The following is a 23353-nucleotide window of genomic DNA, read 5'->3' as shown; positions in this document are numbered from 1 at the left end:
GTTACGAGACATATTCACGTACAGCTTAAGTGTGTCATATACAATTATTTTATTTTTTACAAGTTCCTGTTCAGTCCATCTGACGTAAGGCCGTCGTCAGCTGGTGACGCTGTGTCTCTTTGTTGGCTTAGCAGCGGCGACGTTTTGTTGTTATTTTCGCTGCAGCTGAAAAACAGCCTCGGATAATTTTGGTTTTCGTATTGTTCCGCAATCAACATTTCACACACTGTAGACTTGGGTGTGCTTGTCACAAGTTGATAACCACCCTAGGAATGGACTCAGACGAGGGGTATAACTATGAATACGACGACGAAGAGGAGGAATGTAGCGAGGATAGCGCCGAAGAGGAGCCCGAGGACGACACCCTGGAGCTCGGAGAGGTGGAGTTGGTCGATCCCGTGGTGGCCGGTGGGGAGCGAGATGAATGCGGCGAGACTGGTGGAGGTGGCCACGGTCCCGGTGAGGAGGAGGAGGAGGACTACCGCTTCGAGGTTTTGACTGCCGAGCAGATCCTCCAGCATATGGTGGAGTGTATCAGGGAGGTCAACGAGGTCATCCAGGTAGGTATTCTGGTATGTCGGCGTCAGGAAAGACCGGGGTCCAGCCTTGGGCGAAGCATAACCAGGCCATCGACGTTAGCTTAGCCGTTAGCTAGCCTGGTAAGGAGTAGTTTACTTGCTGGAACTTGGCAGTTTCACAACAGTGATAAGATTTACACAATATTGAAATTAGTTATTACTTAATGTAGCTACCTCTCTTATGTGTAAGTAACGTTTAAAGTGAAGACGTGGACAACGTTAAATGTGGACATTTAAGTAACAATTTCCATACGAAGTTTGTGCCAGGAAGTAGTCTGATCCCTATTGAGAAGTTGTCAGCAACGTTTGCTAAGCTAATGTTAGCTTGCTAACTAGCCAACTGTAAGCGTTTACCTAGCACCTTACTGGAAAAGCATATAATGTTTGAATTAGGTAGCTAGCTAACTGCCAACTCATAGGAAACGACAAGTGGAGTGCGGTAATCAAGCGATTTAAAGTGAACGTTGCAAAATGTATAAAATAACGTGGCCGTTGACGTTATTTTAATGTTGGACGAAAGGCTTGGTCATCGAGTTGGTTAGCAAGTTACAAGCTAGGTTATTTACGTCAACAAGCTATTTCATCATGACTTTCCAAAAAGTTTTGGATGGATTGCACGAATGGCATAATCTAGCTACGGGTGAACTAGCTATGTTTTACATTAAATGTAAGGGAAACTTAGTGAAGCCCTTTGGCTTAGCTACCGTTATCTTGGGCCTCCATTTCCTTTTACTTAGCTACACTTGAGTAACGTTACAAATGGAAAATGGTCTTAATAGACCTGTCCCTTTTACGTTTTGGAGAAATAGTTTTGCATTGTATACAAGAAAGTATTCTGGGTGTTATTATTTCGCTATAAACAAGCCCCAAACCTATAATGGGTAAGATATCAGTACTATGGATAAAGTACAGCTGCATGTCATAAGTCGTTCTTCTAAAAATAGAATTAAGGTCTACCTACTTCATTTTTTTGTTTTTGCAGCACCAACAACTAACTTTTTAAGGTATATAACAGCATCTGTTTTTTTAATTAAAGGTTTTAATGTGGTGTATGTGACAGTAGTTCACATGTCAAGAATGACAGGTTTTAAAGTTACAAGTGGCTGGTGGATATATCGGTTCCCTAAAGACGTTGTTGACTCTCAAAGATTCCGTTGCAATCTTTAGAAAGACATAACGGGCCAAACCTCCATGAAGATTATCCATGGATATACTGAGTAGTATTTCTCATAATTCCCACCAAAATTATATCAGTGAGGTAGACCAAATATTAGGAACACCCTTCAGTAATTAGGGCTGTCTTCGACTAAAGAAATTCTTAGTCGACTAACACTTATAGGATTTTGTCGACCAATCGATTAGTTGATTTAATTGACAGAGCTGTGTGCTTTGAGAGGTGGTTAAGACTAGAAAAGCACAATATAAATCTAGTTAATTAACCATCTGTAAAACTGAGTTTCTCCACAATTAATTCTGCAAAAGCACCACTTTAAATCTTCTGTTTACCATAAATGTGCTCAGAAGTTTCTTGGAAATAAGTAATTAAGCATGAATAAGCATAAAAAATGACTAATCGACTAAAGAAATTTTAGGCGACTTAGACCAAAACAACCGATTAGTCGGCTAATCGACTAAGAGGTGGCAGCCCTATCAGTAATACAGTTCAACAGCACCACAAACTACAGCCTCTAAAATTAGTATCGCATTGAATCAACACCTCTCTTAACACTATTGTAACCTTCATGACGGAAGGATTTATTGCAGTGTACTGAATTAGTTTTAGCTAGGTGTACCTAATGAACTGGCAACTGAGTATATTTTTGTTATACTTTCTCTTGTCATACGTTATTGATACATTGCTACCAAATGTCATGATTTTTTTTATTAAAGTGTATTCAGCTTTTATAGCAGATTATTTAGGAACTGTCATGCTTTGTGGCCATTTAGCCTTTCACCTGTCTATCGCTGTTTGACATTTGTGTGATAGCATGTGTACACAGGCTGTATGCATCTATCATAATTGTTTGTACAACATATAGGACTACATAATACTTTAAATAAGTAGTATATGACTGATAACTGCTGTTTGAGAAAGGATTTAACAATTTTTAGAGAAACGTTTTCCTCTTTAATTACACAAATGCTATGTTATCTTAACATAATAGATTCTCTGGCATCGTGATACACTTACTCCTATTTTCCACTAGATGCGTCTGTGCTGCGTTCCGGATGCACCGCGCCACCCACGAGCAATCGCAGCCATTCAAGCCAATGCTTGATATTCCACCAGATGCACCACTGCATGTCCCAGAATCATGCGTGATGCGCCTCTCCGCTCCGCTAAAGATACATGCCAAGTCTATTTTCACGTGAGCCGCGGGCCCGTTCGGACAGCCAGGCAGGAAGTGGAACAGCGCGAGCATCCAGTCAATTTACCATCAGACACCCCCCCCATATCGTATGTCTCCTCTACAACACAATAGACAACGAGAGATTCATCTTGGAGGGGGGAAAACCTAATAGACCTCACATATTTTTTTTTTTTTTTTTATAAAGACAACACCAGAAAAGAGAAGGCATGGAGTTTAACTGTAGGAGTGCCTGGAGTGGAAGGTAGATACTAGGGCTGCACGATATGACCTAAGATTAATTGCACATTCTACCTCAGTAACGATAAATTAACAATAATTAATCACGTTGTTCTAAATCATCTTTTTATGAAGCCAAAATGTTTCCAGACGACGACACTGCAGGTTTTTTTTTGGGCACAAGTTGCTCTGTTTTCTCTGTCTCTGTGTTTGCGTTATCATCCATTATGGTTTCCATGTGGCTGTCTGGTCCGGGCAAAGTCACATGACTACACAGGAATAAATGATAAAAATTAGTGTCATGGGAAAAATACGTCTAACAGCTTCAGAATTTCGATTTTGAAATTTCAGCCCAGCTCTAGTAGATACTAGCTTAAAGTGCCCATATTATGCTCATTTCAAGTTCATAATTGTATTTTGAGGTTGTACCAGAATAGGTTTACATGGTTTAATTTTCAAAAAACACCATATTTTTGTTGTACTTCACATTGCTGCAGATCCTCTTTTCACCCTGTGTGTTCAGGTCTCTGTTTTAGCTACAGAGAGGCATCGCACTTCTATCCCATCTTTGTTGGGAGGCGCAGGTACTACGCATATGCGCAGTAGCTAGGTAAGGATCACATCAGCTAGCTGTTTGTTTCTACAGCTTCAGTTAGTACATGGCAGGATTAGTCAGGAGACTTCTTCTAAGCGAGAGCGCACTTCCAACTTGGCGTGGAATACCTGCAGAACAGGGACATGTAAGTAGTTCTTTTGTAGATTATGGTGAACTACTGTCTGTTGTAGCAGTGGTTTTGCCATTGAGAACGAGCTAGCATGCTAGAGCTAGCATGCTACAGTGTTGCGGAGGACAGAACGAAACCGGAACGCAGCACAGACTTTCCCAGTGAAAAATCGGGGTTAGGCTATTATCACTGAACACATTGTTGAACACCGTAATAGTATTGTGTTAAATTACCCTGTGAATCTGACCCTTAATTACATCAGGATGTAGTGAAATGAGCGTTATGTGTATGAACAGGTACATTGAGACAATTCCCTTATCTAATCTTGCAATTGCTGAGAACAATCCCCAGTGCTTTGCCTAAACAGTTGAACCATGGCACTGTAACACAAAGTACTCTACTGTTGCACCATCATTACAGTTTAAAAATGGGATGTGAAGTGCTTATTGCCATGCAATATACAAACTACACTTCTTTGAAGTTGACATCTGTAATCCTACAGGTATTCTGGGTAGACCCCTGAATGCCTGTAACCATAGTGACACTTAGTACTACGTCAGTGTGGTGACTTCAGTAGCTAGAAAAGGTGATTTATATCACAATTTCCTGTTCATACAGCAAAAGATGTAAATACGTTTGTTAGACATGATAATCCAACGGCAACTTTTGTTGCTTTTGTTACTTTAATTAGTTTGTTAGCAGTGCGTATTGCAGAGGGGAGTAGATTTTTGTGTTGGGGCATCTGTGTTCCAATTAGGCACGATATTGGGGAAAAAAAACTGACATTGCAATATTTTTTTTCATGCAATATGAAAAAAGACTAATTTTTACAAGATGACATAAATGGCTCTATTTGGAAATAATAAATAATTCTTGACTACTGGGGTGATTTTGTAGTAGAGTGCATCTACATAGAAAATAAAAAAGAAACTTTTCTTATGTGAACCATTCTTTGTTGAACTTTAATGCTTTACAAACACCAAAGCAAGTTCAATTCAATTTTATTTATAGTATCAAATCATAACAAAAGTTATCTCGAGACACTTTACAGATAGAGTAGGTCTAGACCACACTCTATAAATTCCAAAACCCCAACAATTACAGTAATTCCCTCAAGAGCAAGCATTAGCAGTGGCTATTGCGACAGTGGCAAGAAAAAACTCCCTTTTAGGAAGAAACCTCGGCAGACCCAGACTCTTGGTAGGCGGTGTCTGACGGGCCGGTTGGGGGCGTGATGAACAGTGGTGATAATAGTCACATTAGAAGTCCCAGTGACTTCGAAGGTTATCTTGGAAGTCATGATTCAAGTGATGATTAGATTAGATGGTTAAATACACTGGTTGACTGACATGACGCCATTGTATTCATATGATACTATTAATCCAGGCTAAAGTGAATGATTGTAATAATGCATGCATGTTGCTTCCTCCAAATTTCAGGTTGTGGTCGAGTAGCGGGGCCTGCTTGTTTGTTAGATAAGTTGATCAACATTGATTGTGATTGGTGGTTTGCTGTGCATGCAGACCTGCATGTCACACACTAGCAACAAACTGTGTATCCAAGAACGCTTAAATCAGTGTAAATTACGTTTTATCAGACACAGACTGCTGTTGTAGATTAGTGTTACGTTTCCAGCGTTGCATCTCCGAACCGTAACGTTAGTTGGGACAGAAGCCTTGTTTCTTAAGACTAACTATATTAGCTTTAGCCTGGCTGGTAGCAGCTTTCTGAGGTGAAAAATAGCCGGGAGACGTTGTGATAACATTGCATTAATCGGGTGACTTATTTCGTCTTTGCAGCGAACATAAAATACTGACTACTGTAGCTTCACTACCCATGGAAAAGTATGTGCATCACTGTGTCAGCAGCAGCTGTCACGGTACTTTTCTACACACGGAGAGCCTCACTTCCCATAACAATAAACCCCGTCGGACTAACGTTACGTCACATACGCACGCTGCCCATATGGCTACCTGTCTTAAAGGGGTAGGGTCGCCAGTAACGATTATGTAAAATGAGAACGGTGAAAGTTTACTTTTCAATCAAGCAGCAAAAAAGTTTTAGCGGCAACGTCCTGCGATGCGACTATCGCGCACATCGCGATGTAGACGATGAAACAAAATATTGTGCAGCCCTAGTTCCAATCACAATGTTTGTTTACAATTCCGGGTAGAAAATCCCTGCGTCCTGTATATACACTTTAACAGCACTGAGCAAACATGGGTGAGAAATGACTGAATATACTCATCTAAATTGTCTAAAATGCATGTTTGATGCTTTAATGTCAACACTCTCACTAACATTAGGTTGGAGAGCTAATTTACTTGTTATGCCACAGACTAAAGAAAATCACACCACCCAAACAAGTCTGACTGGTGGCGCCGGTGAGATGTGCGGTTCGTAATGTTAGATTTGATTTATCAAAGACACTAGCAAAGCATCACAGTACAGAAAATAAGCACCGCATAAACGTCAGATAGGTCTGCCCTCTGCGTTTATCTATATATCCTTAAACGTTGCAGTTAAGGTTTAAAATGACTATAGAAATAAACAAGTTTGCCAATTTCACATATCTCTTGAAATGAACGGCTGTGTTCAAACAAATTTTTGTCTGTTATTCAAAGGAATTTCACTCGTTGAGTGTAGTCTTTAGTCTGTTGGCTACAAAAACCAATGGAGGATTTCCCTGACTGATGGTATGAGTGTTTCTGTAAAGGCCCTGACACACCAACCCGATTATCGGCCGTCGGACAGTCTGGCAAGGTCAGTTACTCAAGTCTGTTCGGTGTGTTCCGTGCCGTTGTCAGTCGGAGGAGCCGTTGGCCTTCATTTGGGACGATTTGACATGTTGAATCGGAAGTTGGGCAGTCGGACTCGATGGCCAATCTGATTGGTGGAGCGCTAACCCGGAAATGACAAGCGGGATGAGCCTGAACCAAAAATCTAGCACTTTATCGATCGATTAATCGGATAATTTGTTTTTGCGTTTTTTTTAGACAACTAAAACTAGGGAAAAAAGCAACATTTTCGGAGAAAAGCAACATTTATATTGCCTACAGTGCTTACAATATAATCTCTCAAAAAACTAAACCTATTAAGTGCATTTAAGTGCCATATTACATTGTTTTTTCAAATGATATCAACCTCAAACTAAGGCATACATTAAACATACACAAACATTACATTAAGTTGTGCAACTTAACTTTCAGAACTACAAGTTTCAACCTGAGACTGATCTGTATATACAAATATATATGTAAATATTAGTTATACTCAACCTATTTTCAGAGAGAGAGGGAGGGAGGGAGGGAGGGGTGCTGAGCGGAAACACCGTCCGTCAGCGATACAACGTTGGTAACATTGATTTAACGAAGCTTTGAGGCAAGTCATTTTGCATCGAGGATTTTTTGTAATCGAATTATTTGAATTATTCGAGGATTTGTTTCAGCCCTAATCTGAAATGTTTCTCACTTAAAATGTTTTCAGAAACACATTTCGGTGAACTATCTTCGTAAAATCTGAGATTGTATTCCGAACGAGCAGCCATTATGCTCGGTTGTAAAATCTGGGTGCAGCAAGATCCACGTGACGCTTACGTCCAATCAGCTGCCGGTTTTCATTTTTTGGGCGACTGTACAGATTAGCGCCGCCTGCTGTTATTGAGAGGTATTACGTCTTGCGCATGCGCAGAACGTACGCTCAAGTCTGTTTCGCTTCGGTGTGTTCCGAGGCACTTTTTTGACCAACTCGGGGAGGCAGTCAGTCTGACTGCATTTTCTGCTGAAGGTCGGCCGTCGGGTTGGTGTGTCAGAGCCTTAACACTAAAGAAACGTGTGTGTGATGGGGTGGGGTCCGCACAGTGCAGACTAAGACTGGCTTTCAAATTTAACATGAACTCCAGTAGTTTTTTCCCTACGGATTCATTCCTGTTTTATCTCTGTACAGTAAGAAAGTGGAATCATATAGTTCAGTTTAGGTTATAATGTTTAAATGTTTCATGCTCCCGATGAAACATCTTCAACTTACTAACAGCCACTAATGACTTTGCATGCCTCCTCTAAATTCTGCTTTGCACAGTTTAACTTAACTGCGGGGCAGTATCAAATTGTGAACAGGCGCATGTTTTTTGTCAGCCTGAGCAGAGAACCAATGGGAGGCAGCAAATAGAAACCCTGGAGTGGATCGAGAGTGATCATTGGAAGCAGCAGCTCCTCACATAGCACTCTGCTCACATACGTATACCTCTTTCACACCACTGACCATGGTTGGGCCAGGGTTGTTTGATCAGTGTTCAACTCTTCTTTTGGGTATATCCCTGGTCATGATTTTGTAATTTTCCTTGCGGGATTAATAAAGTATAAATTATTATGACAATTCAGAGATCACCTTGGTCACAACCCAGGAGCAATGCATAACAATTACCTTAAGTGCTGGAAATGGGCGGGGCTTTACACGTCATATTCAGTGAACAGCTAGTCTCGAATTGCCAGACCTACCTCCACAGCGCTTCGGAGGAGGGTCTGGCTAGTCCACATAGCATTCTGGGATGGGAGAAAAATGTGCTCTGGTTAATTGGCATTTCTTTAAACCAATCACAATCGTCTTGGGTGGCGCTAAGCCCCGTACTAAATGAAGGTGCCTCTGCAAAATAGCCTCGGGAAGAACTTGTTTTGGAACGTGTGATCATTAAAAAGTTGTTTTAGTCGTGCAACAGAAAACTCAGATTGGACAGATAGTCTAGCTTGCTGTCTCGATTCACCCTGCAGAGATCTGCGCAGCAGTTAACCATAGTCCTCATAAATCCACTGGAGTTTAAAATGCCAACACAAAGAAAGCGGAAGGTGTGGGACATCTGGCCTAAAAAGCAGGAACATCCGGGGGAATTTCCGGCGGCACCTGAACAATCCCACAAGTGGGATGTCATTGATATAGACTAGTGAACAGCTAAGTTGGCACATGTATACCCCAGTCCATCTGTATACCATGTACATTAGGGAGAGAGAAATTAAGCTTATTTTGTGTTTGTTACATTCTAAAGCACCATTAAACACGTGATTATGTGCAGACTGATCTCTCCTCCTGCATATTGCAGCAGCTGGAAAAGGAAGAAGGTTACTCTAGTTACTCTACAATTTTTGACTATTTTAAGACGAGAACATTTCTCTTTGTTTGATTTCATTAAAAGTAAAACTCTGTTACCGCTCTGCTGGGGCAGACAAGTGAACACCTGGGCACTCATTGTAAGTGGACTGTTCAAAAATGAATTAACCTGCTCTGCTGTTATTGAAGCTGCCTGTGAAAATCCTAGTTTGATACAGTCTACAGTGAAAACCCAGCATAAACCACAGTGAGACAAAATTTGTTATATTTTCAAAGTGTGCGGTGACCATAGGCAGGGATCAGTGACGACTGTCCCACTGTCATTACCAACCAATAACATAATTTGTCCCGCCCCGACTGGTAGTGACCTAGGTCGCGCAATTCAAATTGAAATCGACCCTTGTCATACCCTGACCTAACCTACCTGGCGACCTGGGTCGTGAAGCAGAGGGGATTGGGGAGGGTTAACTCATTCAAACACACAGTCGACCTGGGTATAACCCTGGTTGAGCCATCGGTGTGAAAGGGTTAATACTCACACACTGTGTTTAAGTCAAAATTTTAGGGTAGAATGCAGTATCTAGAGCACAAAACTGATGGGAGAAACATATGACCGATATCTCTGCATGTTACTATATGGACTTATAGTCTTGTAGAAGTTATGCCAAGGTGCACTAAAGCTATTCTGGCGGGTCAGGATAGATTAGCCTTGTATGTTAAATGGCGGGGCCCAACAACTACAAGCTCTATGTATAGCATATAGCGTTTTTCCATTACATGGTACCTGCTCGACTCGCCTTGACTCTACTCGACTCTATTCGCCTCGACTCGCTGTGTGTCCGTTTTCCATTGCAGATTTTAGTATCGCCTCAGCGTGGCTGGTCGTCATAGCAACTGCCGTGGGCGTGGCTTAGTAGCTTGCTTTTCCCATTGACATATCCCCGACGCATTTCCTGGTTCTCCGTCTCCGTAAACAACATGATATCAAAGAGATAGTTAACGTTTACTGCTTCAGATTTCCCACCGTGGTCACATATATATGACTCTAGAGTCGCTACTCGCTGCGGAGATAATCGCCGTCACTCTCTCACTTCTCCCTCGCTCACTAGCTCCCCACACACACACACACGGGCGACCGACACACACACATCACACATGCACACACCAGCGCACCAGTATAACCATCAGGCCACTTGTATGCTACGGAGAAAGCTCTGCGTGGAGCCTCCGGCAGCAAAAAAACACCGCTGGCTAAACTATTTAAAATGCCGTCTCTCGCTAGCAATGCATTGATCAGTGACGCTTCTTTCCGACCAATCAGCAGCTTGCAGGGTTTCACGTCACCTTCTCGGCTCGCCTCAGCTCGCTTGGAACCCCGACTGAGCAGGTACTAAAAAAAGTACCTGTTAGCAGGTACCAGGTACTTTTTTTCGTAATGGAAAACCAAAAAAGGCAAGTAGAGTCCAGGCGAGGCAAGTAGGTACCATGTAATGGAAAAGCGCCAATAGTCTCGTGTTGCAAGACCTATCTTCATAGCGCTGTGAGTGCTTGAGTATGGTCTAGCTACACTGCCTTGTTTTTATATCTTTAAACCAATCCCAACCTTCCTGGGCAGCACTAAGCATGCATAGCGGAGATAGCCAAAGGGGAGGGACACCCGGCGCATGAAAGACGTACCTTGTGTCAGGCTTTACCCCCAGCAATGTACATCCTTTAGTGGGATTATCTACACATGCACATTGAGCACATAGAGCACAAATCAACCAAGTTCACTTTCAAATACTTAGATTAAGCTAGAAATTAGGGGTGGGGGGAAAAAATCAATACAGCATAGTATGGCGATATGTTTCGTGGCAATACTGTATCGATAAACAGATGCCAAGTATTGATCTTTTATGATATATGTGTTGGTCAGTCTGTCTGCTTGACAATCCCATTTTGCAGCAATATAATCGAAGTGGGATGAACAGACAGAGAAATGTATATTTTTAGATAAAACAGATGTTGACAAAATGTTCCTTTGGGGACATCATTTGAAGTTTTAAAAAAGGTAATACATTGCAATATATCGCAGAATATTGCAATATGTTTAAAATCGCAATAGTATCGTGATGATATCGTATCGTGAGGCCTCTGGTGATTCCCACCCCTACTAGAAATAGGATTGCTGTGAAATTTATGCAATGGAACTTTTCCATTCAATGTATTTTTTGGACAGGTGTCTATTTGGCTTTGTTGGCCTTTCATTCAGAATTGTCAGAGCTTAACCAATTAGGCACACAGTACACTCTAAACAAAACATATTTATGTTTGTACCATTAAAATGCACCACATTTGGTTTCAATCACTGCAAGCTGGCGTGTTCACTTTCCTCTGATACACCATCACCTGTCCAGTCACAGGCAAGGTTAGGGTTGGGCATTGTTTGGATTTTAACGATTCTGATTCCAATTTCGATTCTTCCTTTCGATTCCGGTTCTTATTGATTCTCGATTCCGATTCTTTGAGTGGTGGAGTTGAAACGGGTCACATGCTTATTTCACAAATAAGAGGAAAGTTTTATTTTGATTCAAAGCTGGGTTGCAGTTTGACAGGGCTTTTTAAACGTAAAATAAAGCCACACTAGAGCACCGCTTACTGTGCTCCAAGGCTGCAACACAACAAGCACCTGGCCGCTACGGAAACCCAAACTTGGGCATGTTAAATTGGAAAGTGATGATCGGATTTGAAACCAAATCCTCCAAACGATTCCAAAACGATTCCAATAAAGAAACTATTCCGATGGAATCGTAATTTTTGAAACGATTCCGATTAGGAATCGGTTCTTGATGCCCAACCCTAGGCAAGGTGCACTAAGATGTTTTTGAATATCTGGTTTACTGCATCATAAACTGTTGCCATTTTGCCTGTGAAAAGTCTACAGACTCAACAAAAATCTAAAACTTGTATTTCATTTGGAATTAATTGCTGGCCGTAATTACCTTAAGTAACTACTGTGAACAGAAAAATGTAAACTCCTCTTCAGTGTCATGCAATCCAGTAAAAGAGCCCTGCGGTGAATACTACCTTTTATGTTACTTCTATGGCTGTAGTTTTATGGTGGTGGTAGTGTCTTTTCATGTCAAATGTACCCTCTTTTTGTGTTACAGTGAATATTGGCAGTAGTTAAATGTAAACTTCAGGCTTATTTCTGACCAACAAACCATTTCTTATTCCTCTAGAATCCTGCAACAATAACACGCATCCTCCTCAGTCACTTCAACTGGGATAAAGAAAAGCTTATGGAAAGGTAAGAATCTCTGAAGTACATTCTTTGTAACCTTTAACTTGCCAGCCAAAAAGTATGTTAGCTTAGAAGTTCCTGGGAGAGCTCATTTCTTAATGCTTTTTTAAACACTGTTTTCTTTCTTTTTTTGTCTCAATTTATACAGGTATTTTGATGGTAACCTGGACAAGCTTTTCTCGGAGTGTCATGTCATTAACCCCAGTAAGAAGCCTCGGATCCGTCCTCCAATCAACACTAGATCATCGGCACAGGACATGCCATGTCAGATTTGCTATCTGAACTTCCCCAACACTGTGAGTCCCACAATGACACCAGGATTGTGATGCAATAGCCGAATGTGTGTTCAGGTTTAAGTTGTGGTGTTACGATAGGGATTTTTTGTGTGAAAGTTGTTTCTTTGCTTTATACTGCTTTGGAGATTTAAGAGACATTTTAACTTGTTTAATACAAAATTACCCCTAATTGAGACCTTGTCACAGACTGACATTTTAATCCTTTTCCTAATTGTTTTTTCAGACCCTGTTAACTGCCTTGGCTAACACATTAGCAAAAGAAAAGGAGGATGGCTAACTTGACATCACATTATGTGTTATAAAGTACTATGATTAATATTTTCTCATACCTTCTACAACCACAGATATAAATCTGTGAATGTATCTCAGTGCCATTAATTCAACTCACAGTATTCACTATTGTTTGAATTCTTTATCAGTACAGCAATCTAATTTTACTTTGCATGCTAAAAGTTTATGCTAAAATCCAAAGGTTGCATGAGTTAAAGGTAGGATATTAGCTGAGACTTTGCATCCTGTAATTAGACTTCTCCCTACCAGCTGGTGGCATGGCCAGTTGTGGTTATGATATTGGAAATTGCTCCAATTTTAAGTTTAGTACAAAGAGCTGAGGGATAAACTATTAAATAAAAAAAATAAAAAAAGTGTTACATAACGTTCTGATGGAAAGCTGAATGCTTCTATGTTCTCCTCACTTGGAAATATCTGAAGTCAAATACTGCAATGCTGTTCCTTTTCAGCAGTAAATGGAAAATAAGTGTCCCAAAAATGGCAGAATGTGTATCCCTTATTGACCTAGCTCCTCTCTACCAAGTGCCACTCACTGCTACAAATTTCACTTGGTTATTTCAAAATTCAAATCGAGGGGTTGATTTATGTGGATGTTTCCTAATCATGCATGGTTACCTACAATCCTGTACTGTATGTACAGACTGATGGAGAAAGTGTAATTGTTTGAGGGACATTCTGCTGGCAAGCCCCGTTTCCATTAATACCTACATGCTACATGTCGTGATGCCAGAACATACATTAACATTGTAGTAGACAAGGTTGATCTATTCATGACCATCACGTGTCAAATGGCACGGTTACGCTAAACAACATAACAACAAAGTGCTTTCTGTGGTTGTGGAAGAATCATCCAGGAACCTTAAACATTTGGATTTATGTTATACCCCATCAGACATCACCGGAGTGGACATAGCAATTGTAGAATGTTGTATCTACCCAGCAACTTGCAGTTGCAGAAAGCACCAATGTTCTTCTTACCTTTAAAATGTGAATGCTGCTGGTCTTTTTTTCAGTCAAGATCACAGAAATGTGACTGCTCTTTAATATGGGCCAGAGGTGGTCCAAGTCAGTACTAAACAGTTTTCTGTTTGTCCGGTCATTGAACATATTACAGTTGGTGCACTCAGTACAGTTTACCACTCCAACCTTATGGAAGGTTTGATTTAATCTAGTGTCTATTTTTTAGTATACTTTTTTTTTTTTTTTTTTTTTTTTTTTTTTTTTTTTTTTTTTTTTTTTTTTTTTTTAAACACTGTCCTTAATGACAAACCAATTAAGGATGGATTTGAGCATACATTATACAGCTGATTGCAGATATGGCTGTTGGACTGTTTTATAACATTTAAACACATTGAATGGAATTATTATTATTTTGTTTACATTTATCAAACGAAATAACTTGCATGTCAAGGTGAAAACAAATCTTCATAAATTGATCTAAATTAAATTTCCATATTGGAGTATATTATCTCAACAAAGGATACATGTATATTATCAAGGCCAGGTGGTTTAGTGTTTCAGATAGGATATTAAGTTGTTGTTGTTGTTCTCCCAAACCAGAATTAAAAATGCATAATCCAGACTGTTTTAATCTAGAATATATGTATCTTGGAGTTTGTAGCAAACAGAATTATTTATCGGTTATTTTAACCAGTTTGTTAAAACCAAATTGTTTTGTCAAAATATGGAATCCTTTCAATGGCCTCACTCTAAAGGCTTGGACTTGCCTGGTTACCAGAAGTACATATGCTAATAATCATGTTATATCTTGTGTGTCTTATTTACGAGATGCTTCTCTCTTACAGTATTTTACAGGCCTGGAGTGTGGACACAAATTCTGCATGCAGTGCTGGGGAGATTACCTGACCACCAAAATCATAGAAGAAGGAATGGGACAGGTACCCACCAAGATTCTTTCTTAGGGTACGAGTCACTGATCACTGTTAGTCTTTTAATAATTGCCTGACTAATGATTTGCCTTCTGTGTTGTTTTCTCAGACCATTTCTTGTCCTGCTCATAGTTGTGACATTTTGGTTGATGACAACACCGTCATGTGAGTATCTTGTTTGTTTTGATGTTTTGTTGTATACTGGTCAGCAGTATAGTAGTAGGAAGTAGGAAACAAAAATGATTCCTCTTTTTTGTCCCAATTTTTGTGATTATGTACAGAGACAGACACAGTTCACTAACAAACTACTTGAGAAGGATAATTGTAACATCTGCAATGTTAAAATAAATTAAATTTAGCAATTGTTACCATAAAGTCTTGAAAAGCCAGAAAACAACAATAATAAATAATAATAAAGCCTGTACACTATAGTATTTGGTCAAACCGTTACAATCAATTAGTCAAGAACCCCAACATAATTACTAAACCAATCAAACAGAAATACATATAATTTCTAAAATCAGATATTATTTCTTTATTTATATATTTTTACACATTTGTACAGTGCATTTAACAGAAATAGAAACTGTAAATTGGAATAATTTTTTCACCTTACATTTGCCTTCTAAAAGAGTTTTTGGTGCAGGGCTCTCTAATATTCTTAACTACTTTAAAATGTTGATGTTCTGCCTGTAGTGCATTGAAATATACCTCTATATTGAAAGCATGGACACTAATCTCTTCTACCAGCTCTTAAGCTGACAGTAATTGTCTTAACCTACATTCTGATCTGACCAGCGAGCAAGAGACTTGACAGTGTTTTCACTGACCAGTTTAGGGTCAATTTTTAGTGAATATTTTATTCACATTTTGCACGTCTTAGTTAGAAGCCTGCACTTTTTCAAGTTTTGTAATTGTGTTGTTTGTGAATAGTTAATGCCAGCAGACAAATTAATATTCTCAATGTTATGACAATTTATATTTTACTTCATTGATCTACTCAGGAAAATGTGAATGCATTGTTACTTGGGAGTTATGCACTGAATATGAAGAAAGGAAACTTTTACCAAAGTCATCCATTTTATGTAATGAAGGCTAATAAATGATTTGACCTCTCCTATAGGCGCCTCATAACAGATTCAAAAGTGAAGTTGAAGTACCAGCATTTAATTACAAATAGTTTTGTAGAGGTAAGCTTTGAGATTTTTTTCCTCCTTAACAGTATGTTGAAATGAAATATAAAGCCTTGATTTATGATGTTGCACTGTTAGGTTATTCTGTATGCACTATTTATAAAAGCAAGGACCTTATACTTAAGCGTTCATGAAACTATGAGTTGATCTTCTACCTCTCATTACACTTTTAAGTGCAATCGACTGTTAAAGTGGTGCCCTGCACCGGACTGCCATCATGTTGTCAAAGTCCAGTACCCAGATGCCAAGCCAGTGAGATGCAAGTGTGGCCGTCAGTTCTGGTAAGATAATTTGTTGTTGTGTATTAGACTATTGTGAACAGGCAGCTACAGTACTTGCATGTTGACTTTGTAAGTTTAATGGCAATTATTAATATTTTGTAAATTTGACTTATGTGCCTTATGTTGGTGCAGCTTCAACTGTGGAGAGAATTGGCATGATCCTGTCAAGTGTAAGGTAAGCCAATTGGGAATATTTATACCTTACAGAAATGTTAACCTGTTCCTCCAACATCTTGAGTGAAATACTATTAAGAGTAGCATTCATTGTGTGATGATTTCTCACTCTTTAAATTCTTTTGTAGTGGTTGAGAAAATGGATTAAGAAATGTGATGATGATAGTGAAACTTCAAACTGGATTGCAGCAAATACTAAGGTATGGAATTAAAGTGGTCGGTTAGTTTTACCCTCTTGTCTGGTTCATGCTGGTAGGTAATTAATGTGATGAGTAGGGCTGTCCTCGACTAAAGAAATTCTTAGTCGACTAACACTTATACGATTTGTCGACTAATCGATTAGTTGATTTAATTGACAGAGCTGTTTGCTTTGAGAGGTGGTTAAGACTAGAAAAGCACATTATAAATGTAGTTAATTAAACCTCTGTAAAACTGAGTTTCTCCACAATTAATCCTGCAAAAGCACCACTTTAAATCTTGTGTTTACCATAAATGTGCTCAGAAGTTTGTTAGAAATAAGTAATTAAGCATGAATAAGCATAAAAAATGACTAATCGACCAAAGAAATCTTAGTCGACTAAGACCAAAACGACCGATTAGTCGACTAATCGACTAAGAGGTGGCAGCCCTAGTGATGAGCACAAAGACATTTAAATTGTGGAAATACTAGTCATACTAAACAATAAGAGGTTGAAAACAGACTGTACAGTCACGTGGGAACGTCTACCTAAATTTAATCACATATTTGTATGCAGGCAATATTTGATAAGTGCACACCTAGGGGTGGGACGAGACACCCAGCTCACGAGACGAGATATGAGATTGGCTTCATGAGATCGAGACAAGATTTTAACACTATTTTACTAAAAACTTCAATGAAGAAATAAGACTGGAAAAATAGTCTTTTATTCAATCAAAAGTCACAAAATGAAAAACGAGCACTGAAAGGTTTTGCCACAAACTCAAATGACTGGCTTCTCTCCTGTATAACTAACAGTTACACCTTTACTTATTCCATATGTACGGTGGAGAGATAAGTCTCTTCACTCAGAGAACCAAGGTTACAACATAACTAAGCGTTTTCTGGCAGTAGTTGAGACCGTCGAGACCAGTTGTTTTGTGCTTGAATTTGTCATTGTACAGTAGACAGAAAGAAATGAAGCTTATTTTACTATTGTTTCACATTGATTAAGTTCTAAAGCACAAATTAATTACCATCAAACACTCAACAGATGATTTTTGTGAAGACAGATGTTCTTTTCTCCTCCTCTGCATTTTATTAATTGCAGCACTAAAAAAAAAAAAAAGGATGTAGGCTACTCTAGTATTGATTTATGACCATATAGGACAAACGGAGAACGTTTCTCTTTGTTTAATATAGAGCTGTAACAATTCAAAATTTTACTTTACAATTAATTGCGATTAACAATATAATTGTCTCATTCAGTCAAATTTAAAAACATGTATTTACTTTTTTAACAAATTAAACAAAACTTTTTAACAAAGTTTTGAATGAATTCCAGGACACATCTTTTGGTTATATCACTGTTATGTTACCCAGATAATGTAATAACACAGGTACACAGCCTATGAAGGAAACAACGCCTCTTTATTATCATAAAACATTTTTTGTAGAGGTTTCCCCCCTTGTCATTTTAGTTGCTATGAACATGTATAAGTGCCAACAACTAGCATAGCTTTAGCTCAATAGTCTGACCAATAGTTACTTATATAATTACAATTTGGCATATCTAAACAAAATCAACAATTACCCTCAAAAGTCATACCCTTTAGGACCTTAGCTAATGTTTGCAATTAATTGCGGTTAAACAAAGAAACTGCAATTACGTAAAGAAACTGACAATTAGACAATTATGTAATCATTGTTACAGGCCTAGTTTAATATCGTTGAAAGTAAAGTTTTCGGATTCAACTTTGGAGAACGGGCGGGGGATTTTCTTTGTTAATTTCAAGGCTGCTGCTCTGCACTTGTGTACTGATATCGCAAGACACTTTTCACCTCGACGAGAACTCTCGTCACGTGAGGGACAAGATCTCGTCACACCTCTAGTGTACACCTTAAGAGTCTAACAAGTGTTAGCCCAATCAAAACAGCTCATTTGTTTGAAAGACATGTTCCTAGTCCCAACCCTTCAGGCCTTTTTATTATTGTTTCAGACACAACTCTAGACTTATGAAAGACCTACCCAAACAAATTGCTTCTTTAGTTTTAACATCTACAGACTTTTAAGTATGTTTTTTATGTTATTTGCTTGAATTCCTCTTAACATTTGCTTTTTGTAAAACACTTGGCCTTGGTGCAGAGACTTACGAAAATCACTCTCTTCTCATGACAGGAGTGTCCAAAATGCCATGTGACCATTGAGAAAGATGGTGGCTGCAATCACATGGTTTGTCGAAACCAGAACTGCAAAGCTGAGTTCTGTTGGGTCTGCCTGGGTCCATGGGAACCCCATGGCTCAGCCTGGTAAGAGCTAATGGTTTACATAGTAAATGACAATGGTGTTACTTCTAGTGCCATGTTAGAGTATACTTCAAATAGGTATTTTTGAGTAGTGTCGTTTCATTTCAATTAAAAACTTAAGCCTTTTTTAAATATGTAGAAGTCTAATATATCAATTCAAATAAGATATTGTCAAAAAGTGAAGTCTGTTATGGTATTCTGGAAAACATTGTTGATGGTTCTGATCTGGCATTGACTATTCAGGTACAACTGCAATCGCTACAATGAAGATGATGCGAAGGCAGCCAGAGATGCTCAGGAGGTAATTAATTACACTCATTGACATTGATATTTAGATATCTTTGCATGCTGTCGGATATACCAATAATAATAATGGCATAGTTGTTATTATTATTATAATAATAATAATAATAATAATAATAATAATAATAATAATAATAATAATAATAATAACAACAACAACAACAACAACAACAACAACAACAACAACAACAATTTGTCCACTTTTTGGTGAAAGTCGCTTTACAGGGCAGGAATTCCTGCAGAATACAATTTAGACATGAATTATATGTTGCAATGCTAATGATCAAGTGGAGCATGCTTGAGTTAAAGCCAGTTCCATGCTTTGTGTGCAGCGCTCCAGGGCAGCCTTGCAGAGGTACCTGTTCTACTGCAACCGCTACATGAACCACATGCAGAGCCTGCGCTTTGAGCACAAGCTCTATGCTCAGGTCAAGCAGAAGATGGAGGAGATGCAGCAGCACAACATGTCCTGGATTGAGGTGCAGTTTTTGAAGAAGGCTGTGGATGTGCTGTGCCAGTGCCGCTCCACACTCATGTTCACTTACGTCTTTGCCTTCTACCTCAAGAAGAACAACCAGTCCATTATTTTTGAGGTATGATAAAAGGGAAATTGTTGGCATAACTGTGAGCAGATGGTGCATGACATAAATAACTTAAGCTATTTTAATATTCATATTATATTTACAAATACCATTTGCAAAACAGTTTTGAGTGTAAAGTGTTGATCTTGACAGTAATCACTGCCATTAAATGAGGAATGAATCATTCTAATGGAATTGTGGTTCGTAACTGTTGGTGTTAGAATCATTGGTTGAAATGTGTCCCTAATAAGTTTTAGCCAGTCATTTATTCATAACTGATTAGAATACCTTGCTTGCGGACAAACAGAAATCCCCCGAAATTCTGGCCACTTTCCCATTCATCGTTCTTCTCTCTGTACCAGTCCACTGACAAAGGCCCAAGACCGAATTAGTCACTCGATTGTAAAGCCGCGATTTGCTTTCTGTGCACCGCTAGGTAGGGCGCAAAGCAAAGCACAGCGCAGGTATTCGTCATCGAGGGTGGCAAGGAAGCTATTTCCGGTTGCTAGGTAACGACAGAGGTCAGCGGCAACTAGGTCAAAGTTGAAAAAATTTGAACTTTGAGCGCAGCGCAAAGTGTAGGAAATCAATGGAACAGCCTGCGCAAAGCAGTTTTGCCGCCTATCATGTGTAGGCGGCTTTAGGAGAAGTGAATGGGAGGACATAAGCTCAAACTTCCTGTAGTCTGAGCTGGGCTTTATGCAGGATGCTTTAACGTGTAGGGGACATTATCATCGATAACTGACATTTCTGTACAAATAATATTGTTTATCCATTTTTTTTGTTCATCAGAACAACCAAGCAGACCTGGAAAATGCCACTGAGGTTCTGTCTGGCTACCTAGAGCGGGATATCTCCCAGGATTCCTTGCAGGACATCAAGCAGAAAGTACAAGATAAGTACAGGTCAGTAAAGGAAGAATCATAATCACTGCCTGGTACTGTTAACGCTGGTGTTTGTGGATGTTAACAAATGTTTTGTTACTCTACAGATACTGTGAGAGCAGGCGAAGAGTGCTGCTACAGCACGTGCATGAAGGCTATGAGAAGGACCTGTGGGAGTACATTGAGGATTGAGGACACGTCCCAATGCAACGGACTCTTGAGTATCTGACAAACTAGAGCACTGATGCAATTTAACAGGGCAGCACGGGCCTTCTAACGCCTCTCCTTTGGCAAACCAACCACTTTTTCATCATTTTTCCTGGATTTGTTTAACAAAATCTTCAAAGTAAATTATATTTAAATAAAGTAGGTAGAGTAATAAAAAGAAAGTGTACTACAGTATTGTTAGAAACAGAGTGGAGTCTTGAGAAAGCAGAAAATCCACCTTAAACAAATACATCCTTTTGGCTTGTATTGTAACACCTCCCCTGAACTATCTTATTTTCATTTTTGTTTTTTTGCTTGTGAATCTTTTCTGTTTTGATTTTGACTTTTATTTTCCCATTAGTGTGAAAATGTTTTCAACACAGCTTTAATTGTCCTGGCCATGTCTGCAATATGTGGTGAGATCCTTGTCTGAGTGGTTGAATGTTGATAGGTTGATTGCGAAGGGGCAAAGACATTTCAGGGGGGAAAAGAAGAAAAAAAAACATCAAAAGAACAAAATAGCAAGTCTGTATTTTTCAATTTGTAAATAGTCCATATGCATGGAAGAGAGTGGCACGTGTTTGCATAATTTTGAAATATTTATTCTTTACCAATATTGAGAAAGGTGTTCTTTGCCATGTACGTTGAGTCTGTCTACTCCCTCCATAGTGTGTGGGAGCTTGGATGTCTTTGGCAATAAGACATTCGTCCTATCATCCTCAGTCTCTTTGGAGCAGTGCACAAGTTACACCTTATCAGTAACTCTAAATGGGGACCGATAGAAAGAATTTCTCTTAGTTGCCAAGTAATCAGATAAAGTACTAAAGTGCACGGCTGAGTTAGAAACCAAGAGCAGAAAAGGTTTAACAGTTCAAAGGTAAGGTAGAACGCATCAGCCCTGTGTCCCTCTATTCTAATCTTTTTCCGTACCCTCTTAGTTGTTTTTAGAGGTGTTTAACATTTAAGAACATTACTAATTATTTGCAAGAGCCAAACTGAGTGACATTCACTCTTCTTTGTTTCTTTCTTTCCCGACGTTGCTTGAGGTAGCCCTCTTGAAGCTCAGCTTGCACCTTGGGGATTGAATGAGGGTAATAGAATGTACTGACAGCACAGCTTTGTCGTGCTGCTAATTGGACTGGATCGCTGTCAAACAGGGTCAGGCATTTGCATCACTCTTGCAGGGAATACTGGCATGGGCCCGATAGTGGCTGTGCCTCCTTGAAGAGCTCTCCGGCCTTGCAGTGAGACTGAACATAGCTTTAAACCAGGCTACACAGATGGACTTGCGTGATCCTTAGGCAGATGAGAAATATAGGGCAAAAGGTTGTAGGACTGTTTTATAATGCCGTTATGCTTTTGCATTAAAGACTGTATTTTTCGCACATGGGTTGAGGATTCAACATTGAAATGTCAGTGCCCCTCCAGGTTTTGCATCGTTCTGTGGTGGTTGCTCTGGTTGTCAAGCTCTCTGCTTGTAAATGCTCGTTCATGTCTCTGCAATATGACAGTCTTAACAAGATTGACTGGAGGGGACATGAATATACAGGCACTGATGCAAGTCAGAAGATGACACCAAAGTGTCAGCTTTCATTAAAATACATCCTTTAACCCAGTTTCAGATATTTGGGGAGTTCTCTCCCAAATGCTTCTTATGTGTTCAAACTTATTATTTTATCCTAGCAAATTATAAACTGTATTGTTTATTTGAATAAATGTCATGAGAAATCTCATTTTTGGGAGTACTGTGTGAGTCATTAGAGTAGGTTTGGTCACAATCATTAATTACCCAAACATCCATGATGCATTTCTGCGCTATGTATTGTGTGATGTAGTGTCTGACAGACCTTGGCAGAGCTGTGTCTTCAAGAATTGCTTGGAATATATTTGGTAACTTTCTTTTTAATAATTTTGATTTTAAGCAAAAATGTTAGCTTGTTTTGCACCACTTTTACTTGCAGATTGTATGATAAAGATCAGGTGGTTGTTTGTATGATGTCACTTTTGAATAATTGTCTCTTAAGTCACAAACCAATGATGACACAAGTTGAATGGATAGTAACAAAAGATGGGCTATTTTCTCTAAGCTGTCTTGCAGTAACACACCAGTTATAGCTGTGCTCATTAGGCTAATCTCTCCAGGGCTCACTCTGTTTTCATTGTGTCTGCTAGTAGTTCATGAACATTTCGACATAACGTTTGAAGTAACTGAAGCAGCTACTTATATTAAATTGAGACATCCAAAAAACTTTTAATACTTTTCTACATTTCTTTTCTTTATGCTATCAAAGGTGTTTTATTTCCTATTAGTGTAAAAATGTGGGAAAAATTAGTTGTCTGTTTTGGAGAAAATATTAAAGTGCAAAATGTTGCAAACATCGTTCTGGCATGGGTGGTTGTTTGATAATGGACACAATGTTTTTGTTGTAGCAGCAGCCATTTTCATTCAAAAAGTATTTTGCCACATTCAATATTTTATGCGTTTTAAAAGCGTG

General features: G+C 39.1%; 1 protein-coding gene across 1 annotated transcript; it reads left to right on the top strand.

Moving 5' to 3' along the window:
- Positions 1-64: 64 nt before the first annotated feature.
- On the top strand, positions 65-23237 carry arih1 (ariadne ubiquitin-conjugating enzyme E2 binding protein homolog 1 (Drosophila)). Its single transcript, XM_028586165.1, has 14 exons — positions 65-560; positions 12213-12280; positions 12423-12570; positions 14667-14759; positions 14860-14915; positions 15874-15940; positions 16118-16224; positions 16357-16399; positions 16527-16598; positions 18756-18886; positions 19127-19184; positions 19519-19779; positions 20560-20672; positions 20759-23237. Exons 1-14 carry the CDS (start codon positions 273-275, stop codon positions 20841-20843), a joined length of 1590 nt encoding a protein of 529 aa, XP_028441966.1. The 5' UTR covers positions 65-272; the 3' UTR covers positions 20844-23237.
- The last annotated feature ends 116 nt before the right edge of the window (positions 23238-23353 follow it).

The sequence above is a fragment of the Perca flavescens genome, chromosome 8 (genome assembly GCF_004354835.1).
Source record: "Perca flavescens isolate YP-PL-M2 chromosome 8, PFLA_1.0, whole genome shotgun sequence".
NCBI classification, from domain to species: Eukaryota; Metazoa; Chordata; class Actinopteri; order Perciformes; family Percidae; genus Perca; species Perca flavescens.
Note: the sequence above shows the minus strand (reverse complement) of the source record. Positions and strands in the feature narration are given on the sequence as shown.

What these genes read in the sequence shown, in the direction of transcription:
- arih1 (XM_028586165.1), top strand. Translation starts at nt 273, where the DNA reads ATGGACTCAGACGAGGGGTATAACTATGAATACGACGACGAAGAGGAG. An exon ending in ATCTGAACTTCCCCAACACT is followed by an intron (nt 12,571 to 14,666) that starts GTGAGTCCCACA and finishes TCTCTCTTACAG; the next exon opens with TATTTTACAGGCCTGGAGTG. An exon ending in GTTGATGACAACACCGTCAT is followed by an intron (nt 14,916 to 15,873) that starts GTGAGTATCTTG and finishes CCTCTCCTATAG; the next exon opens with GCGCCTCATAACAGATTCAA.